The sequence below is a fragment of the Hoplias malabaricus genome, chromosome 2 (genome assembly GCF_029633855.1).
Source record: "Hoplias malabaricus isolate fHopMal1 chromosome 2, fHopMal1.hap1, whole genome shotgun sequence".
Classification (NCBI taxonomy): Eukaryota; Metazoa; Chordata; class Actinopteri; order Characiformes; family Erythrinidae; genus Hoplias; species Hoplias malabaricus.
In genome coordinates this window covers 82,411,220-82,426,612 of record NC_089801.1, presented here as the reverse complement: position 1 = coordinate 82,426,612, position 15,393 = coordinate 82,411,220, and the positions used below count along the sequence as shown (strand labels likewise).

General features: G+C 45.0%; 1 protein-coding gene across 1 annotated transcript; it reads left to right on the top strand.

Annotated features, from left to right (window-relative positions):
* The first annotated feature begins 3,293 nt into the window (after positions 1-3,293).
* Positions 3,294-15,176, top strand: gtf3c3 (general transcription factor IIIC, polypeptide 3). Its single transcript, XM_066661775.1, has 18 exons — positions 3,294-3,480; positions 4,105-4,210; positions 5,080-5,324; positions 5,555-5,678; positions 5,889-6,080; positions 7,953-8,118; positions 8,263-8,410; positions 8,489-8,615; positions 8,795-8,895; positions 10,900-11,071; positions 11,177-11,379; positions 11,665-11,766; positions 11,876-12,011; positions 12,191-12,416; positions 12,838-13,028; positions 13,389-13,513; positions 13,727-13,879; positions 14,680-15,176. The coding sequence occupies exons 1-18, from the start codon at positions 3,382-3,384 to the stop codon at positions 14,800-14,802; spliced, it is 2,739 nt and encodes a 912-aa protein (XP_066517872.1). The 5' UTR covers positions 3,294-3,381; the 3' UTR covers positions 14,803-15,176.
* The last annotated feature ends 217 nt before the right edge of the window (positions 15,177-15,393 follow it).

Below are 15,393 nucleotides of genomic sequence, written 5' to 3'. Positions count from 1 at the left end.
CTATTATTTTTTTTTGCACTATTGTTTACACTGCCTTGTACATCTATTATTCTACCTCCAAATCAGGTCATTGTCTTCAGTCAGTGTCCCATTGTCTCATGTATGTCTATCAGTGAGCTGCTGGTATCATATGTCCTGCATTTGTCTTCTGTTTGTTCACTTTCATATATTTGTATACTTACCTAGTTGAATTTAGTCTGTTTTTTGTTAAATGTTTCTGCATCTTGGAGAGGAGAGTAATGTAATTTCAATCCTTTGTACGTCCTGTACATGTGCAGAATTGACAATAAAACTCTCTTGACTCTTGACTCTGACTCTTGTGTGAGTGACTGGGTGAGTGTGTGAAACTGTCCACAGGTGTGTGTGTGTGTGTGTGTGTGTGACTGGGTGAGTGAGTGACTTGGTGAGTGACTGGGTGAGTGTGTGACACTGTCCACAGGTGTGAGTGACTGGGTGAGTGTGTAACACTGTCCACAGGTGTGTGTGTGTGAGTGACTGGGTGAGTGTGTGACACTGTCCACAGGTATGAATGTGTGAGTGACTGGGTGAGTTTGTGACACTATCCACAGGTGTGAGTGACTGGGTGAGTGTGTGAAACTGCCCACAGGTGTAAGTGTGTGAGTGACTGGGTGAGTGTGTGAATGACTGGGTGAGTGGGTGACACTGTCCACAGGTGTGAGTGACTGGGTGAGTGTGTGAAACTGCCCACAGGTGTGAGTGTGTGAGTGACTGGGTGAGTGTGTGAAACTGCCCACAGGTGTGAGTGTGTGAGTGACTGGGTGAGTGTGTGAAACTGCCCACAGGTGTGAGTGTGTGAGTGACTGGGTGAGTGTGTGAAACTGCCCACAGGTGTGAGTGTGTGAGTGACTGGGTGAGTGTGTGAAACTGCCCACAGGTGTGAGTGTGTGACTGACTGGGTGAGTGTGTGAAACTGTCCACAGGTGTGAGTGTGTGAGTGACTGAGTGAGTGTGTGAAACTGTCCACAGGTGTGAGTGTGTGAGTGACTGGGTGAGTGTGTGAAACTGCCCACAGGTGTAAGTGTGTGAGTGACTGGGTGAGTGTGTGAATGACTGGGTGAGTGGGTGACACTGTCCACAGGTGTGAGTGACTGGGTGAGTGTGTGAAACTGCCCACAGGTGTGAGTGTGTGAGTGACTGGGTGAGTGTGTGAAACTGCCCACAGGTGTGAGTGTGTGAGTGACTGGGTGAGTGTGTGAAACTGCCCACAGGTGTGAGTGTGTGAGTGACTGGGTGAGTGTGTGAAACTGCCCACAGGTGTGAGTGTGTGACTGACTGGGTGAGTGTGTGAAACTGTCCACAGGTGTGAGTGTGTGAGTGACTGAGTGAGTGTGTGAAACTGTCCACAGGTGTGAGTGTGTGAGTGACTGGGTGAGTGTGTGAAACTGCTCACAGGTGTGAGTGTGTGAGTGGCTGGGTGAGTGACTGGGTTATTGTGTGAGTGACTGAGTGTGTGAAACTGTCCACAGGTGTGAGTGACTGAGTGAGTGTGTGAAACTGTCCACAGGTGTGAGTGTGTGAGTGACTGGGTGAGTGTTTGAGTGACTGGGTGAGTGTGTGAAACTGTCCACAGGTGTGAGTGTGTGAGTGACTGGGTGAGTGTGTGAGTGACTGGATGAGTGTGTGAAACTGTCCACAGGTGTGAGTGTGTGAGTGACTGAGTGAGTGTGTAAAACTGTCCACAGGTGTGAGTGTGTGAGTGACTGGGTGAGTGTGTGAAACTGTCCACAGGTGTGTGTGAGTGACTGAGTGAGTGTGTGAAACTGTCCACAGGTGTGAGTGTGTGACTGACTGGGTGAGTGTGTGAAACTGTCCACAGGTGTGAGTGTGTGAGTGACTGAGTGAGTGTGTGAAACTGTCCACAGGTGTGAGTGTGTGAGTGACTGGGTGAGTGTGTGAAACTGCTCACAGGTGTGAGTGTGTGAGTGGCTGGGTGAGTGACTGGGTTATTGTGTGAGTGACTGAGTGTGTGAAACTGTCCACAGGTGTGAGTGACTGAGTGAGTGTGTGAAACTGTCCACAGGTGTGAGTGTGTGAGTGACTGGGTGAGTGTTTGAGTGACTGGGTGAGTGTGTGAAACTGTCCACAGGTGTGAGTGAGTGACTGGGTGAGTGTGTGAAACTGTCCACAGGTGTGTGTGAGTGACTGAGTGAGTGTGTGAAACTGTCCACAGGTGTGAGTGTGTGAGTGACTGAGTGAGTGTGTGAAACTGTCCACAGGTGTGAGTGACTGGGTGAGTGTTTGGTGTAGTCCAAAAACACTCAGGTAAAATGTGTGAAGATAATATAAATTGAATCTGAGGAATGAAAAACAATGTAGAACAGGAGGGTGAACATTCTGTCTCTTTATTGTGAGACAATAAATAAAATGATCTGAAATAATTAATTTTCTTGAAGAACTCTTCGTGGCAAAAAATCATATCTTCATGTCCAGAGGCTGAACCAGAAGATGTTGAAACAATGTTTTGATGGTGTAGACAGTGCACTATGTAGGAAGTATGGAATCATTTGGGATGCTGCCAACAAAGGGGTGTCAAAATAAGCTCAGGAATGTAGGTAGGGCCACATTACACTAGGTTCAATGTCAAGAAAATTAAACAATGGCTTATTGTTATTCAACAACTCGTCTTAAACCTTTACATTCTGAAAGCCAAAACTGAACATGCTTCATGAATTACTGACATTCACTACAAAAATATATAGTTTTATCATTTTCACCCTGTTTATATACACATATAGACCCTGTGTGTGTGTGTGTGTGTGTGTGTGTGTGTGTATAAACTTAATTTATTTCACCTCAGACACATGAAGATTTTGCTAAAAAGGTGGAGGTGGCAGGTAGCTTTAAAATGTAAAATATTTTCCCCCACGTTGAGTCTGATAAATACGCTGAATGTTAATGTTAGTGTTACTGTGGGCACTGAACAAATTAGACACTCTATTTTTACATTTATTTCAGCAAAGTCTCAACATTTCTTGAAATACCTTCTTCTTCTTTTGGAAAGAGACGTGTTTGTGCGACGTCGCCGCCTCGTGGACAAACAGAGCACTAGCACTTTATAAACAGTAATGAAAAATACGGTCCGCAAAATGATTTTAAATAAGAATATTTTAATCTATTCTGGGGGTCGCAAAATAAATATAAACATGTATTTTCAAATTCTCCTTTCTGCGGTTTGGGAAACTATCCTAAAAAGGAGTGTTATTATTGTTTGACCGTATGTTTAGAGGAGTTTTGAAAGGGGACTTTTATTTTGTCAGACGCTGGTTCCTTGTTGTGGAGCAGAGCGTTGCTGCTGAACGCGTTCGTTATGAACTAGACTCAATGTAAACATATAGCTGTATTTAACACATTTCTGTAGAAATGTCGGAGTCCAGCCCGGAGCTGAATGACTACCTGGAGGGGAAGATCTCCTTCGAGGAGTTTGAGAGGCGCAGAGAGGAGAGAAAAGCGAAAAGAAAGGTAAATAAAAAGCGGTGATATTATCTCAGCGCTGTTCTGGACCGATGTTCAGTTTTGTTTTAAGACCGATATATCGACATTTTACCGTAATAACGATACTGTTATTTTAAACGCGCATTAGAAAAATCTACACGCACAAAGACTCTAAATTAGGGCCAGCTTTACTGTGTCCTGTGAGAGCATTCACTGAACCCCGATACTCAGGTTTGCTTAGATATACTTTTAGGACTCAGTTGACTACATTTATGGACAGTTTTAACACTCACCCAGTCACACGTTACCGTTGACACTGTATACTCAGACACAGAGCATTCCCCTGGCATTTGCCAACCCATGATCGCCAGGTAGTGAAGCCAGATTCTTCAAACTAAAGAAGACACACTTACAGTTGACTGGGGCAGTTCTAGCAGGGCCCAGCTTTCATGATCTTGCTTGTGGCGTCATATACCATTGTCGTGTTTAACTTTACTGGGCTCCTGCTTGGTGCCTAACCATTTTGGGTAAGTTCTAGACCTGTTTACCCTACAATAGTCCTGATGAAGCAGTTACGGAAGATGAATGAATGAAGTAATTCACATCCACAGCATTTGCCCGGTGACTAACCGACCGCTGTTTAATATCCAGGGCGATGGAGATGACGGCTCTGATGAAAATGGCGCCATGGAGCAGGACGATGCTGTCCCGAGCACTTCAAAACAGATCCCCAGAGCGGCTTGGCAACAACAGACCGGTTTGTACATGGTTCATTTTGAATATTTAGGGTCTCTAGGCACGTTGGTAGGTGGATTGGCGACTCGAAGGTGTTCATAGTGTGTGAGTGTATGTGTGAGTGTGTGTCGCCCTGCGAAGGACTGGCACCCCCTCCAGGGTGCTCAGGGCCCACCGCGACCCTGAATTGTATAAGCGCTTACAGATGATGAGTTCATTCATTCATTTTAACCTCAATTTTTACCAGATCTCTAGTCACCTTCCGTTTCACACTATAACCCAAGCTCACCTGATCATACTGGATGCCACCAGCTCTGGGAGGGTGAGGATAAACACATTCTTCCTCAAAGGAACATGTGACAGCGACTGTTTCTTTTCACACTGCCGCTAATGTAATGGCACTGGACAGCACAACGCTGGAGGAGAAGGCAGACTGTCCAGATCTGTCACATCAGTTCACAGAATGATGATGGCCATGCTGGCTGATACAGTCCCAGAGAGGAAACCCAACTGTGCTCTGTAGGACTCCCAGGACACACCTTGCTCTGTTCTGTTCTCTGAAAGACCCACTGAATATGTATATATATATATATATGTGTGTGTGTGTGTGTGTGTGTGTGTGGTTAGAGGGGTTTAAATGCATTACTATGCTTTAAAATGTTTATTACTTCAGTGGGATTAAAATGAGAGTAATATCGTTTATCGTGATTCGTTCTGGGGCAGTATATCGATAACTCTGTTACTGTGACAGTCCTAATCCTAAGTGGAATCAGATGCAATGTGCAGGACTGAGGGGATGGGTTCACATATGTTTAATCAGTGTGTAAAGTTAAAAATGGTGCTTTCTCTAGTGCAGACTTTACAGAGAGATTTGTTTGTCTCTTATTGCAGAAAGTGTAGAAGAGGGGGTCAGCCCTTGTGTCCAGAAGGTTTTCGCCTCGATGCTCAGTGAAGCACTGGAGGAGATCGTGGACGAAGACATGGACGAGGATGTTGACGACGATGGGGAATGGAGGGATATTGGGGAAGATGATGCTGAGGATGATGATGACGCTGGGGGCGGTAGTGAAGTCACTCCAGGGGATGTCTTCGCCCTGGAGATGGAGCTGAACCGGGAAAATAAGAAGATGATGAAGGTAATCCCAGCTGTACTGAGATAGTTATACGTACTTGTTTAATAAAGCATCCATCCAGTACGTTTGAGATGAGAGAGTTGAACTGCAGTCAGATGTTCACGGTAATGATACAGTAACCTCGTCAAGAGTCTACGTTGTTTTTTGAATGCAGCTGTATGATTTTACTAATGAACAAGAGCCACGTATATCATTCTTCACCAAACTTGCTGTGTTCTTCTTTACCTTTATAGGAAAGGCGCCCCCGCAGTAAACTCCCCCGTGCCCTCCGAGGGTTAATGGGAGAGGCTAACATCCGCTACGCTCGGGGCGACAAAGACGACGCCATCCTGATGTGCATGGAGATCATTCGCCAAGGTCTGTTTGCCACAGTTCTTCAGCGCTTGTTGTAGGAAGAACCATTTAAACAGTTTTATCCTGAATTACGTGAGATTGTTAAATCAATATCTAGCCTTAGAGATGAGCCGCCGTTTGTTTGAACAGTTCTGGCTCTTGGGTTCAGATGGAAATAGTTCTCATCTTGGGTGGGAGTTTTTCCTCTGAATCTTGTTTTTCTGCTGTCCTCAGCTCCTCTGGCCTATGAGCCTTTCTCCACGCTGGCGATGATCTACGAGGATCAGGGCGACATGGAGAAGGCTCTGCAGTTCGGACTCATTGCGGCTCATCTGAACCCCAGCGACTGCGAGGAGTGGGTCAAACTGGCCGACCTGTCGCTGGAGCAGGACAACGTCAAACAGGCCATCATCTGCTACACAAAAGGTCAGTGTACAGGGATTTCCTGAGACACGGTGCTTACTCGACATTAGACGTTAAAATTTCTGTCATTTTTCAGGAGTGTGCTCTCAAGTTTCAGGAAAGATTCCTGAGCCTGTTACCTTCCTGTAAAACGAGCAGTAAAAGTAACCCCAGGTTATGTTAATCTCGTCCGAATTAACATGTGCGGGAATATTCCGGCATATCCCGTGTTAAAGGAGTTTTTCGTGGGTTTTCTTAAAGGCTAAGCACCACTTAATGAACCTCCATGAATATTTCACATTATTGTAGTTACTGACAGATATAAGTATGAATTAAAATGAAAATAGCAGCTTAATTTGCTTAAAAACTGACCATTTTATTAAATTGACGGAAAAACCCGAGCTCGCTACGGAAATTCTCGAACGCGACCGTGACGTCACTGGTGGACAACAGCTGAACAACGCCGCGGTAAAACACCGTTATGACTGACTTGGACTGCCAATTTTCTAGTGCTGGTTCTTCAGATTCCGATGATATTTCTGAGTTTGATGAAGAAGATGAATCTGAAGTGAGAGTGGGGGTGAGTGGGTATTATAACAACAAAATTAAACCATTTAGTAGCGTTAAATCCCTCTCACCCAGCAGCTTCCACTCCAGGTCTCTCCACAGGTACAGCAGTCTCCATACTCTCTAAAGTAGAATCTGCTGCTGTGCAAACTGTGTTGGGCTGTGACTCTTTTGAAAGAGCCTATAATGTAAGGAAATAGACCACGATAACCAGCATTATTCATGACAATAGCCTAGCAATAAGCTAAACTCAAATTTAAAGGTACTTATTCATTGTTATTTTTGTAAATGTGATCGAAGTCGAACTCGAATTCATCCGACACTATAAACCTCCGTAATGCAGCTACGTAGCCGAGTATAATCTGAGCACCGAGTTTAGCGAGTCAAGCTAACGTTAACTAACACCAACTAAAACAGGCGAAGTGAGTGTCCTTACCCTGTTTACCTCCATGTTACAGAGGCTCTTGAACACCTTTCGTTGGGGTCCTTACATGCCCATATTGTTGGAAAAGCGCCAGTGAAATGAGCTACAGATAACGGAGTGAGCGAATGGTCCTTTCCAAAGTGCCCGTTTAAAGTTGACAAATTTAGTCCATTTTCTGGATATTTTGGGATCTTTGGGCCATTTGTTCACAGACGTCCCACTGTACATTGAATGATTGCAGCCAAAAACAACACACCTTTTCATCATTTTACATTAAATTAAGTGCAGCTTCTAGAGTTGTTGTCCACCATCTACGTCACAGGCAAGACGCCTATTAGAGTTTCACAACACCGTTGGGGGGGGGGGGACCAACGGTCTTTTAAACCTTATTCCTTCAATTAGTAAGAAATAACATGTTTTCTGATTTCTATCAATAAACACAAGTTATGAACTCAAACTCCACTGTATTTATTTGTTTGACACTTTCATAGCGCTGCTGCTTAGCCTTTAAGGATGTAGGAGCTGGTTTTGAAGGACTAGAAGATACAGTTATTGAGGGCTGGATAGTTTTTGGTGGGTGGGTTGTTCTCAGAGCAGCAGTGACAAGTCTAAGTGCTTCTAGTAGCTCTGCTGTGTCTGATCCACGCTGTGTGAAGGCAATGTGTGAATTGAGAAGCCGCTCCCATCTCTTATTTTCATTGAGATGTCTTTGCTAGTGTGAATCTTTACTGACCTTACATAAATTTCCTTGACATTCCCTCAGCTCCCTGTGTAAAACTAATCCTAAATAGGGCAATTATTTGCTTTATCTTAGTGTTTGATCAATAAATTAATAGCATACACCAATAATGTCTATGCTACTAGTGTTGGTACATTATCTAAAAGTCTTGTTCTGTATTTGGCAGCGATTAAGTACGACCAGAGTAATGTACGTTATCTCTGGGAGCGTTCCAGCCTCTACGAGCAGGTGGGGGAACACAAACAAGCCATGGACGGTTACAGGCGCATCCTCAGTCTGCTGCCCCCTACTGACGGAGAGCAGTTTATGCAGCTGTCTCGAGACATGGCCAAGTGAGTTAACTTTCACCACTGCCTCATGTACTGGGCTCCACAGCACACAGTGACTCTGGCCCATGGTGTGCTGTGGTTCTGTGGTGGGTCTTCTTTAATCACTGTTTAATTGCCCTTGGTGTGTGTGTGTGCTTGTTTGTTAAGGAGTTACTATGAGAGTAATGAGTTACCCTCGGCTATCGGGGTGATTGAGGAGGCTCTGGAACGACACCCTGAACTGGTCACTCACGAGTGTGTTAACATGGCTGCTGAGCTCTACATCGCCAACCACCAGTACAGCAAAGCCTTAGAGGTGAGAGGAGATGGACTTAAAAGATGAAGAGCTGCTGTGTTGGTTTCTGTCTGTTTAAAGGTGTGTGTGCTTCTGCAGGTTTTGATGAAGTTTTGTGATGTCACACTGAAGCGAGAGACGGCCAAGCGAGAGCGGATTGAAGCCAGACCTGAGGAGGAAGAGGAACAGAGGGATGAGAAGAAAGAGGACACAGTAGAAGCAGGAGGTGAGGATGGAGGAGATACGGAGATCACACCGATGTGGTGTTTCTTCATCCTGTAGCTCACCTGATCCTTCATACACTGGCTCTTGTCATTGGGAACAGGTTCGTTGGTCATGTGTGTGTCCTCATACGTAGTTTGAGAGCCTCTCTGAAATGGTACCCCTCTGTTTCTCCATCTGTAGGGGAAGTTCTGGAGGTCATGGTGCCTGATGATACTCCGGTGGACATCAAAGTGAAGCTTATGGTCTGTTTGATCCACCAGAGTGTCTTCAAACCCCTGGATGTGAGTAGCAGAGTAGTGAGCTTTGAGGGGGGAAAACAAACACAAAATAATGGCTCATTGACATAATCGAGGTAAAATTAATCGTGATACTGATCGCCCTCACATTTCCTGAGACGCATTGTTAAACCTGTGTTTTTAAGGACTTTTTCAATGACACATTTCTAAGGAAGCATTGCTAAGGACGTGTTGATGGGGACACATCGTCAAAGACACGTTTCCAAGGACGCGTCGTTAAAGATGTGCTGTTAAGGACGCTTTGTTAAAGACACGGACAAGATTTTTAAGGAAACGTTTCCAAGGACACATCATTAAGGATGTGTTTTTAAGCTCTGGTTCCCAACCAGTGGGGGGCGCCAAACATCACAAGGTGGTGCATGGGGCTTTGTCTGATCTAAGGTGCTCCAAGCTGAATAGCTCGTTCCAGCTCGTCCGAATTTGTCGTGCAGTCGGCTAATCGATGTTTTCGGAATAAAACAAGATGTCTGAGAAATGTAAAAGTGCTGAGGACTCATCAGAATCGAGAAAGAAAGCGCGGCTCTATCTTGAGTGTTAACTTCGGACAGACCTTGGACAGAATATGTTAATTTTGGTGAGAAGCTAATGAGAAGTCTGGCAGAATGTTAAGACACTAGGAAAGAAAACACCAGGAGATTATTGGTGAAGGTCGGGAATATTTTGAGAAACTGCCCTCTGTTTCAGGTCATTTTAAAGAATCATTATTAATATTTATATTAGTTTTATTATTTATATTCTGGTCTACTTCAGATCTACTCTGCTGGGTTTTTACATTTCATTATTAAAAGAATAGTTATCTTCAAATGAGAGAGAGAAGGGACCAAATTGAAAAGGGGGAAAAACTACAGAAGGAACCCAAGAGAAACAGGGAAAAAAATAGAACTAATGTTAATTTTCACCAATACAATTTAACATTAAATCACTACCCCTTTGGTCTGTCTGTGTTTGAAGGGGTGGGGGTCTCTGCTTTTCTTAGGCACTTGTAAGGGAGCTCTAAAGGCAGAAGTTTGGGAACCACTGCTACCTTTCCTGTAGGTCAAGAAACTATTAAAATATACCAACAAAATCGAATGGTGTTTACAAAATAAGCAAATGATTACTGATTTCTTTTGTCACTTCTTTGTATTTGAATATTTGAACAATTTAAAACTTTTTAATGAATAAAACCATTTAATGCTATATATGTACAGGGGTTGGACAATGAAAGTGAAACACCTGGTTTTAGACCACAGTAATTTATTAGTGTGGTGTAGGGCCTCCTTTTGCGGCCGATACAGCGTCAGTTGGTCTTGGGAATGACATACACAAGTTCTGCACAGTGGTCAGAGGGATTTGAAGCCATTCTTCTTGCAGGATAGTGGCCAGGTCTCTACGTGATGCTGGTGGAGGAAAACGTTTCCTGACTCGCTCCTCCACAACACCCCAAAGTGGCTCAATAATATTTAGATCTGGTGACTGTGCAGGCCATGGGAGATGTTCAACTTCACTTTCATGTTCATCAAACCAGTCTTTCACCAGTCTCGCTGTGTGTATTGGTGCATTGTCGTCCTGATACACGGCACCGCCTTCAGGACACAATGTTTGAACCATTGGATGCACATGGTCTTACTGGTGCAATGTGCAGTTAATGAAGATTGGCCACCAGGCTGCTCCAATTTAGCCCTGACACCTCCCACACTACAATGACAGGTGTTTCACTTTCATTGTCCGACCCCTGTATATTTAATGTAATATAATTGATGTTAATATGACGTTTATTTTGCTGCAGTAGTGTGTTCTTGTAATTAATAAAAGTATTTTTCAGTGTTTTGTTCATATCGCCAAGAATATCGTAATCGCCAAAACACCCTGAAATATCGTGATATTGTTTTAGAGCGATATCGCCCACCCCTACTTGAGAAGAGTCACTAGTCTTTAATGCACATCATTATTACCCACTACTGCACAGTACCAGTCCTTTATAACGAGAGGTTCTCCCTGCCTTTCAAGCCCATGCTGACGTCTCTGATGGAGCAGAGCCCGGAGGAGATGGGCGACCTGTACCTGGACGTTGCCGAGGCCTTCATGGACGAGGGGGAGTATAACTCGGCGCTGCCCCTCCTTTCTGCCCTCGTCTGCTCCGAGAGATACAACCTGGCCGTAGTGTGGCTCCGTCACGCGGGTGAATATCCCCTCCTACCGTTTAAGGTGGAATGGTGCATCAGAAGCCAGCGTAAGATGTGTTTTTCAGTGTGAAATTGTAACTGGTGGTTGTTTGTGTGTCCAGAGTGTCTGAAGGCCCTGGGTCATTTGGAGGTGGCTGTAAACAGCTACAGTAAAGTTGTGGAGATGGCCCCTCTGCATCTGGAGGCTCGTCTGGCTCTGTCCACTCTGCAGCAGCAGCTGGGAAGACCCAACTGTGCCCTTAAGGCTCTGGAGCCAATGTACGACCCGGACACGCTGGCCCAGGACTCCTCAGCAGCCCAGCAGGTGTGTCTACCAAAACAAGACTTTTATTTTACACTTATTTTAGGAACGTATGAATCATCATAGACGTCCTCAAGGTAGGTCATGTCTTGGAGAAAAATCAACCCGTTGCTCGGGGGAAAACTCCTCTCGGCTTGTGATAGCAGGGTAATGAAGTCATGTTTGTGGTTTCTTTGTGGTCATTTGTGTCTTTGTGTTGTTACAGGAAGCTCACTTTGGGATAATAATAAAAATGAGAGCAGTGTGCAGATTTGTGGGATCAGTGCCTGTGTGTTGGGTGTGTTTCAGGAGCTGAAACTGTTGCTGCACCGCTCCACACTGCTCCGCTCACAGGGACGGACCGAGGACTATATCGATGCCCTGCTCACCATGCTCTCCATGCTGCTGAAGGTTCGTCTCTCTCCGTTTGTTCTGTTGTTACTCAGATTGGTGTGTTCCTGTATGAAGGACTCTCTGAAACGTTAAATGTGCTCTGTACACTACTCTGTCCTGCCTGTAGGTGGCGATGGTGAGAGCTCAGGTGTGTCTGGTATCCAGTGGCTCGTCTGGAACCAAGCACCTGCGCCTCATCAAAGTGTCCCGTAACAAGCTGTCTGAGATCGAGGACCAGGAGGCGGCGTACCTGGACGTGACAGGTAGATTTCTCGTTACTGCCGAGGGACCAGCGTCAGATACTACGCCCTACAAATGTATTATTTATGACTTTACACCTGGAATAGCACCCAAAACATGACCTACAGGGGACTTCCTCTTTGTGTGTGTGTGTGTGTGTGTGTGTGTGTGTATGTGTGTGTATGTGTGTGTGTGTGCGCAGGTAAGACCAGTGTTTTGTCCCGAGAGGACTGGTGGAGGCTGCTGCTGCAGTGTCTGGACGCTCTGTGTGAGGAGAATCGATTCGCTGAGGCCGAGCTGCTCGTCGACTCCTCTCTGGAGTTCTACTCTTTCTACGACGACCGAGTCAAGCGCAAGGAGCTGGAGTACCTCGGCCTGTCCGCCGCCTTCCTGGACCGCAACTTCCGCAAAGCCTACGACTACATCAGGTCAGGGCACAGCTTCTGAATGCTCAGCAGCAGAAAGTATTCAGACAGAAACGGTTAAAGTGGCTCTTAGAAATGATACAAAAATAACAATAAAGAAAACCAAATAATGATTACAAACTAGAACGCCTCATTGCAGGTTTGATACCACCTTAAAGGAGCACCGCGTAATATTTTTGCCTTTACTCTGGGCACAGCACTTCAGAAACTGCACTATGTAGCTTTTGAAGGAGCGCGGAGAATCATACCTGCTCTGTGTGGGTTGTGACCGTTGAGGAACAGAGTGAAACGGGGATGAAGTATGCAGAGCGACAGATAGACTACAGCCTGTAAATGTAGAACTACAACGTGCCCCTGTATTTATCAGTGGAGTGGAGGTGGTCTTAATGTTACGGCTGATTGTATGTGTGTGTGTGTCTCTCAGGTTGATGCTGATGTGCAGTGTGGAGCGAGCTCAGCTGTGGAACGTATTCAATCAGGTGACGCTGCATTCGCAGGACGTTCGTCATCACCGCTTCTGTCTGCGTCTGATGCTGAAGAACCCGGAGAACCACGCCCTCTGCCTCCTTAACGGACACACGTCACTAGTGTCCGGAACCTTCAAACACGCCCTCGGTACGTCCCAGAACCCAGCAGACACTTACTGACCAATCACGGCCTCTTAATCCTTCAGCTAATCACATCTAGGTCTGATTTGCACTGATGCGTTACCATGCCAGTCCAGTAGGAGGTGACAACAAGAGAGAACAAACATCTGACTGTCTTTCATCAACACACAGACTAAACAGTGGCCATGGCCGGGCACTCCCTGCTGGACCCCAGACGGTAATAAACGAGGACAACCATTGGCTCAGGAGCTGCAGAAAGCCCTTTATTATAAGGAGCTGCACACGTTAGGAAGTGTTTAATGTAAACGAGAGCTAGAGCTGATTCTGCTTTTTAATCTCCGATGCGCTGTGTGTGTTCTGTGTGCAGGTCAGTACATGCAGGCCTTCAGGAACCAGCCCAACGACCCTCTGCACAGTCTGTGTGTGGGTCTCACCTTCTTCCACATGGCCTCGCAGAAGTTTGTCGTGAAAAGGCACCCCCTGGTTCTGCAGGTCAGTGACGTGACGGTGTCGGGTCACTGGGGATTCACGTCTGTGTGAGCGGGTTGCCAGATATTCCCACTGTAGGGCTGGTGCAACACTGTCTGGTCTTCTTCTCACACTTGGCCTCTCTCTCCCTGTCTCTCTCTCTCTCTCTGCCACTCTTTCTTCCCTTCCTCAACCTCCCTCTCCCTGTCTATCTTTCTCTGGCCTCTCTCTGATCAGGGTTTCTCGTTCCTGTGGCGGTACGTGGACCTGAGGGGTCATTGTCAGGAGAGTTTGTATAATTTGGGCCGTGCTCTTCACCAGCTCGGCCTGACCCACCTGGCCATTCACTACTATCAGAAAGCCCTGAGCTTCCCTCCGCTCAGACTGGAGGTGAGTGCCACAGACGTCCTGTCATTCCTTCTGCAAACAAATGTATAATACACCGTACTAGGGCTGTGCCGTATCGTATCTATCGTCATAGTTTTTAAAACAATACAAAGATCAGTATCGTGATATTAGTGATATTCAGTGGTGGAAACCACTGGTGGAAAGTGGCTCTGAGGCGGAGGAAATTTCCTCCAGAAAAAGTGGAGTGGCTTGTGGAGGTGGTTTGGTAATAAAACATCAGACGTACAATAAACCATGGTGTTATATTAGAAATGAAAGAAGCCTTTAATGTTATTAATATTAATATTAAATGTTTCGGAAATTAATTCAACTGTTTTTCTGTGATATTTTTTTTTCCAAAGTGCCAATAATATCGTTATGACCCTGAAATATTGTGATATTATTTTAGGGCCATATCGCCCAGCCCTACACCTTAGACCATCTCTCTGTGAGTGGTTTGTAGTCCCCCATCACAGAATCTCCGTTTAAAAGCACTGCTGGAGCAGCGGCACATGAATCTAAGGTCTTTGTGCCCAGTGCCCAGTGTCTACTCGAGTGGAGCTCCATTTTCAGGAGTGAAAGAGCTCCATCCAGTAATTTCGGGATCAGTTGGAGTGACATTTGTGATCCAGAAGGAAACATTAGAAATCCAACATTAGTCCTGACCTCACTGAGGTTTCTCACACCTTTTAACCTCTCTGTAGTTACAATAAAGTATATCTTTATATTAAAAACCAAAATAAATGTTTTGAAATGCATTAGAAATGCGTATTTATCGTCTTTCTCTGTGTTCGTGTTCATAGGGGATTGACGAGGACCAGGTGGATCTACGCAGAGAGATCGCCTTTAACCTCTCTCTGATTTGCCAGGCTAGCGGCAACAAGGAGATGGCGCGCTACTACATCTACACTTACTGTACCATCTAAGTACACCATTTATACAGGAGGTCTATAGTAATACTACAGAAACTAATGTGAGAGTCCTGTTAAAACTGTTTATTACAATGTAATACACAAGGACTCATGGCTTAATACATGGTTTGGATTGACTTATCCAGAGCGATGGATATGGGGAAAAGTCAGTGTTAGGAGTCTTGCCCCAGGACTCTTATTGTGTAGTGTGGTGTGGTTACCTAAGCAGGGAATCAAAGCCTACTCTTTTCCTCTGTGAAGAAGACAGCAGTATTATACACTACACTCAACCAGCCATGATAACAACACAAAATATATATGTATATGTTTTGATGGTATTACTATAAATCTTGTGAATGAAAGTGTGATTCGGTTATGGATTGTTTATGATGGCACAGTTTATGTAAAATAATTATTTTTTAAATAAAGATATTTATATTGCTAATATTGTAACACTTGTACTTTAATATTGGCAATGAATTTGATAATATATAATAATGTTTATCACAATTATGTTAAAATCCTGTACCTGGTTCTTTAAAGTGGTTCCTCAACGGTTATGAATACAATAATGTTATTTCCTGAACTGTAGATTAGGGACAAGAG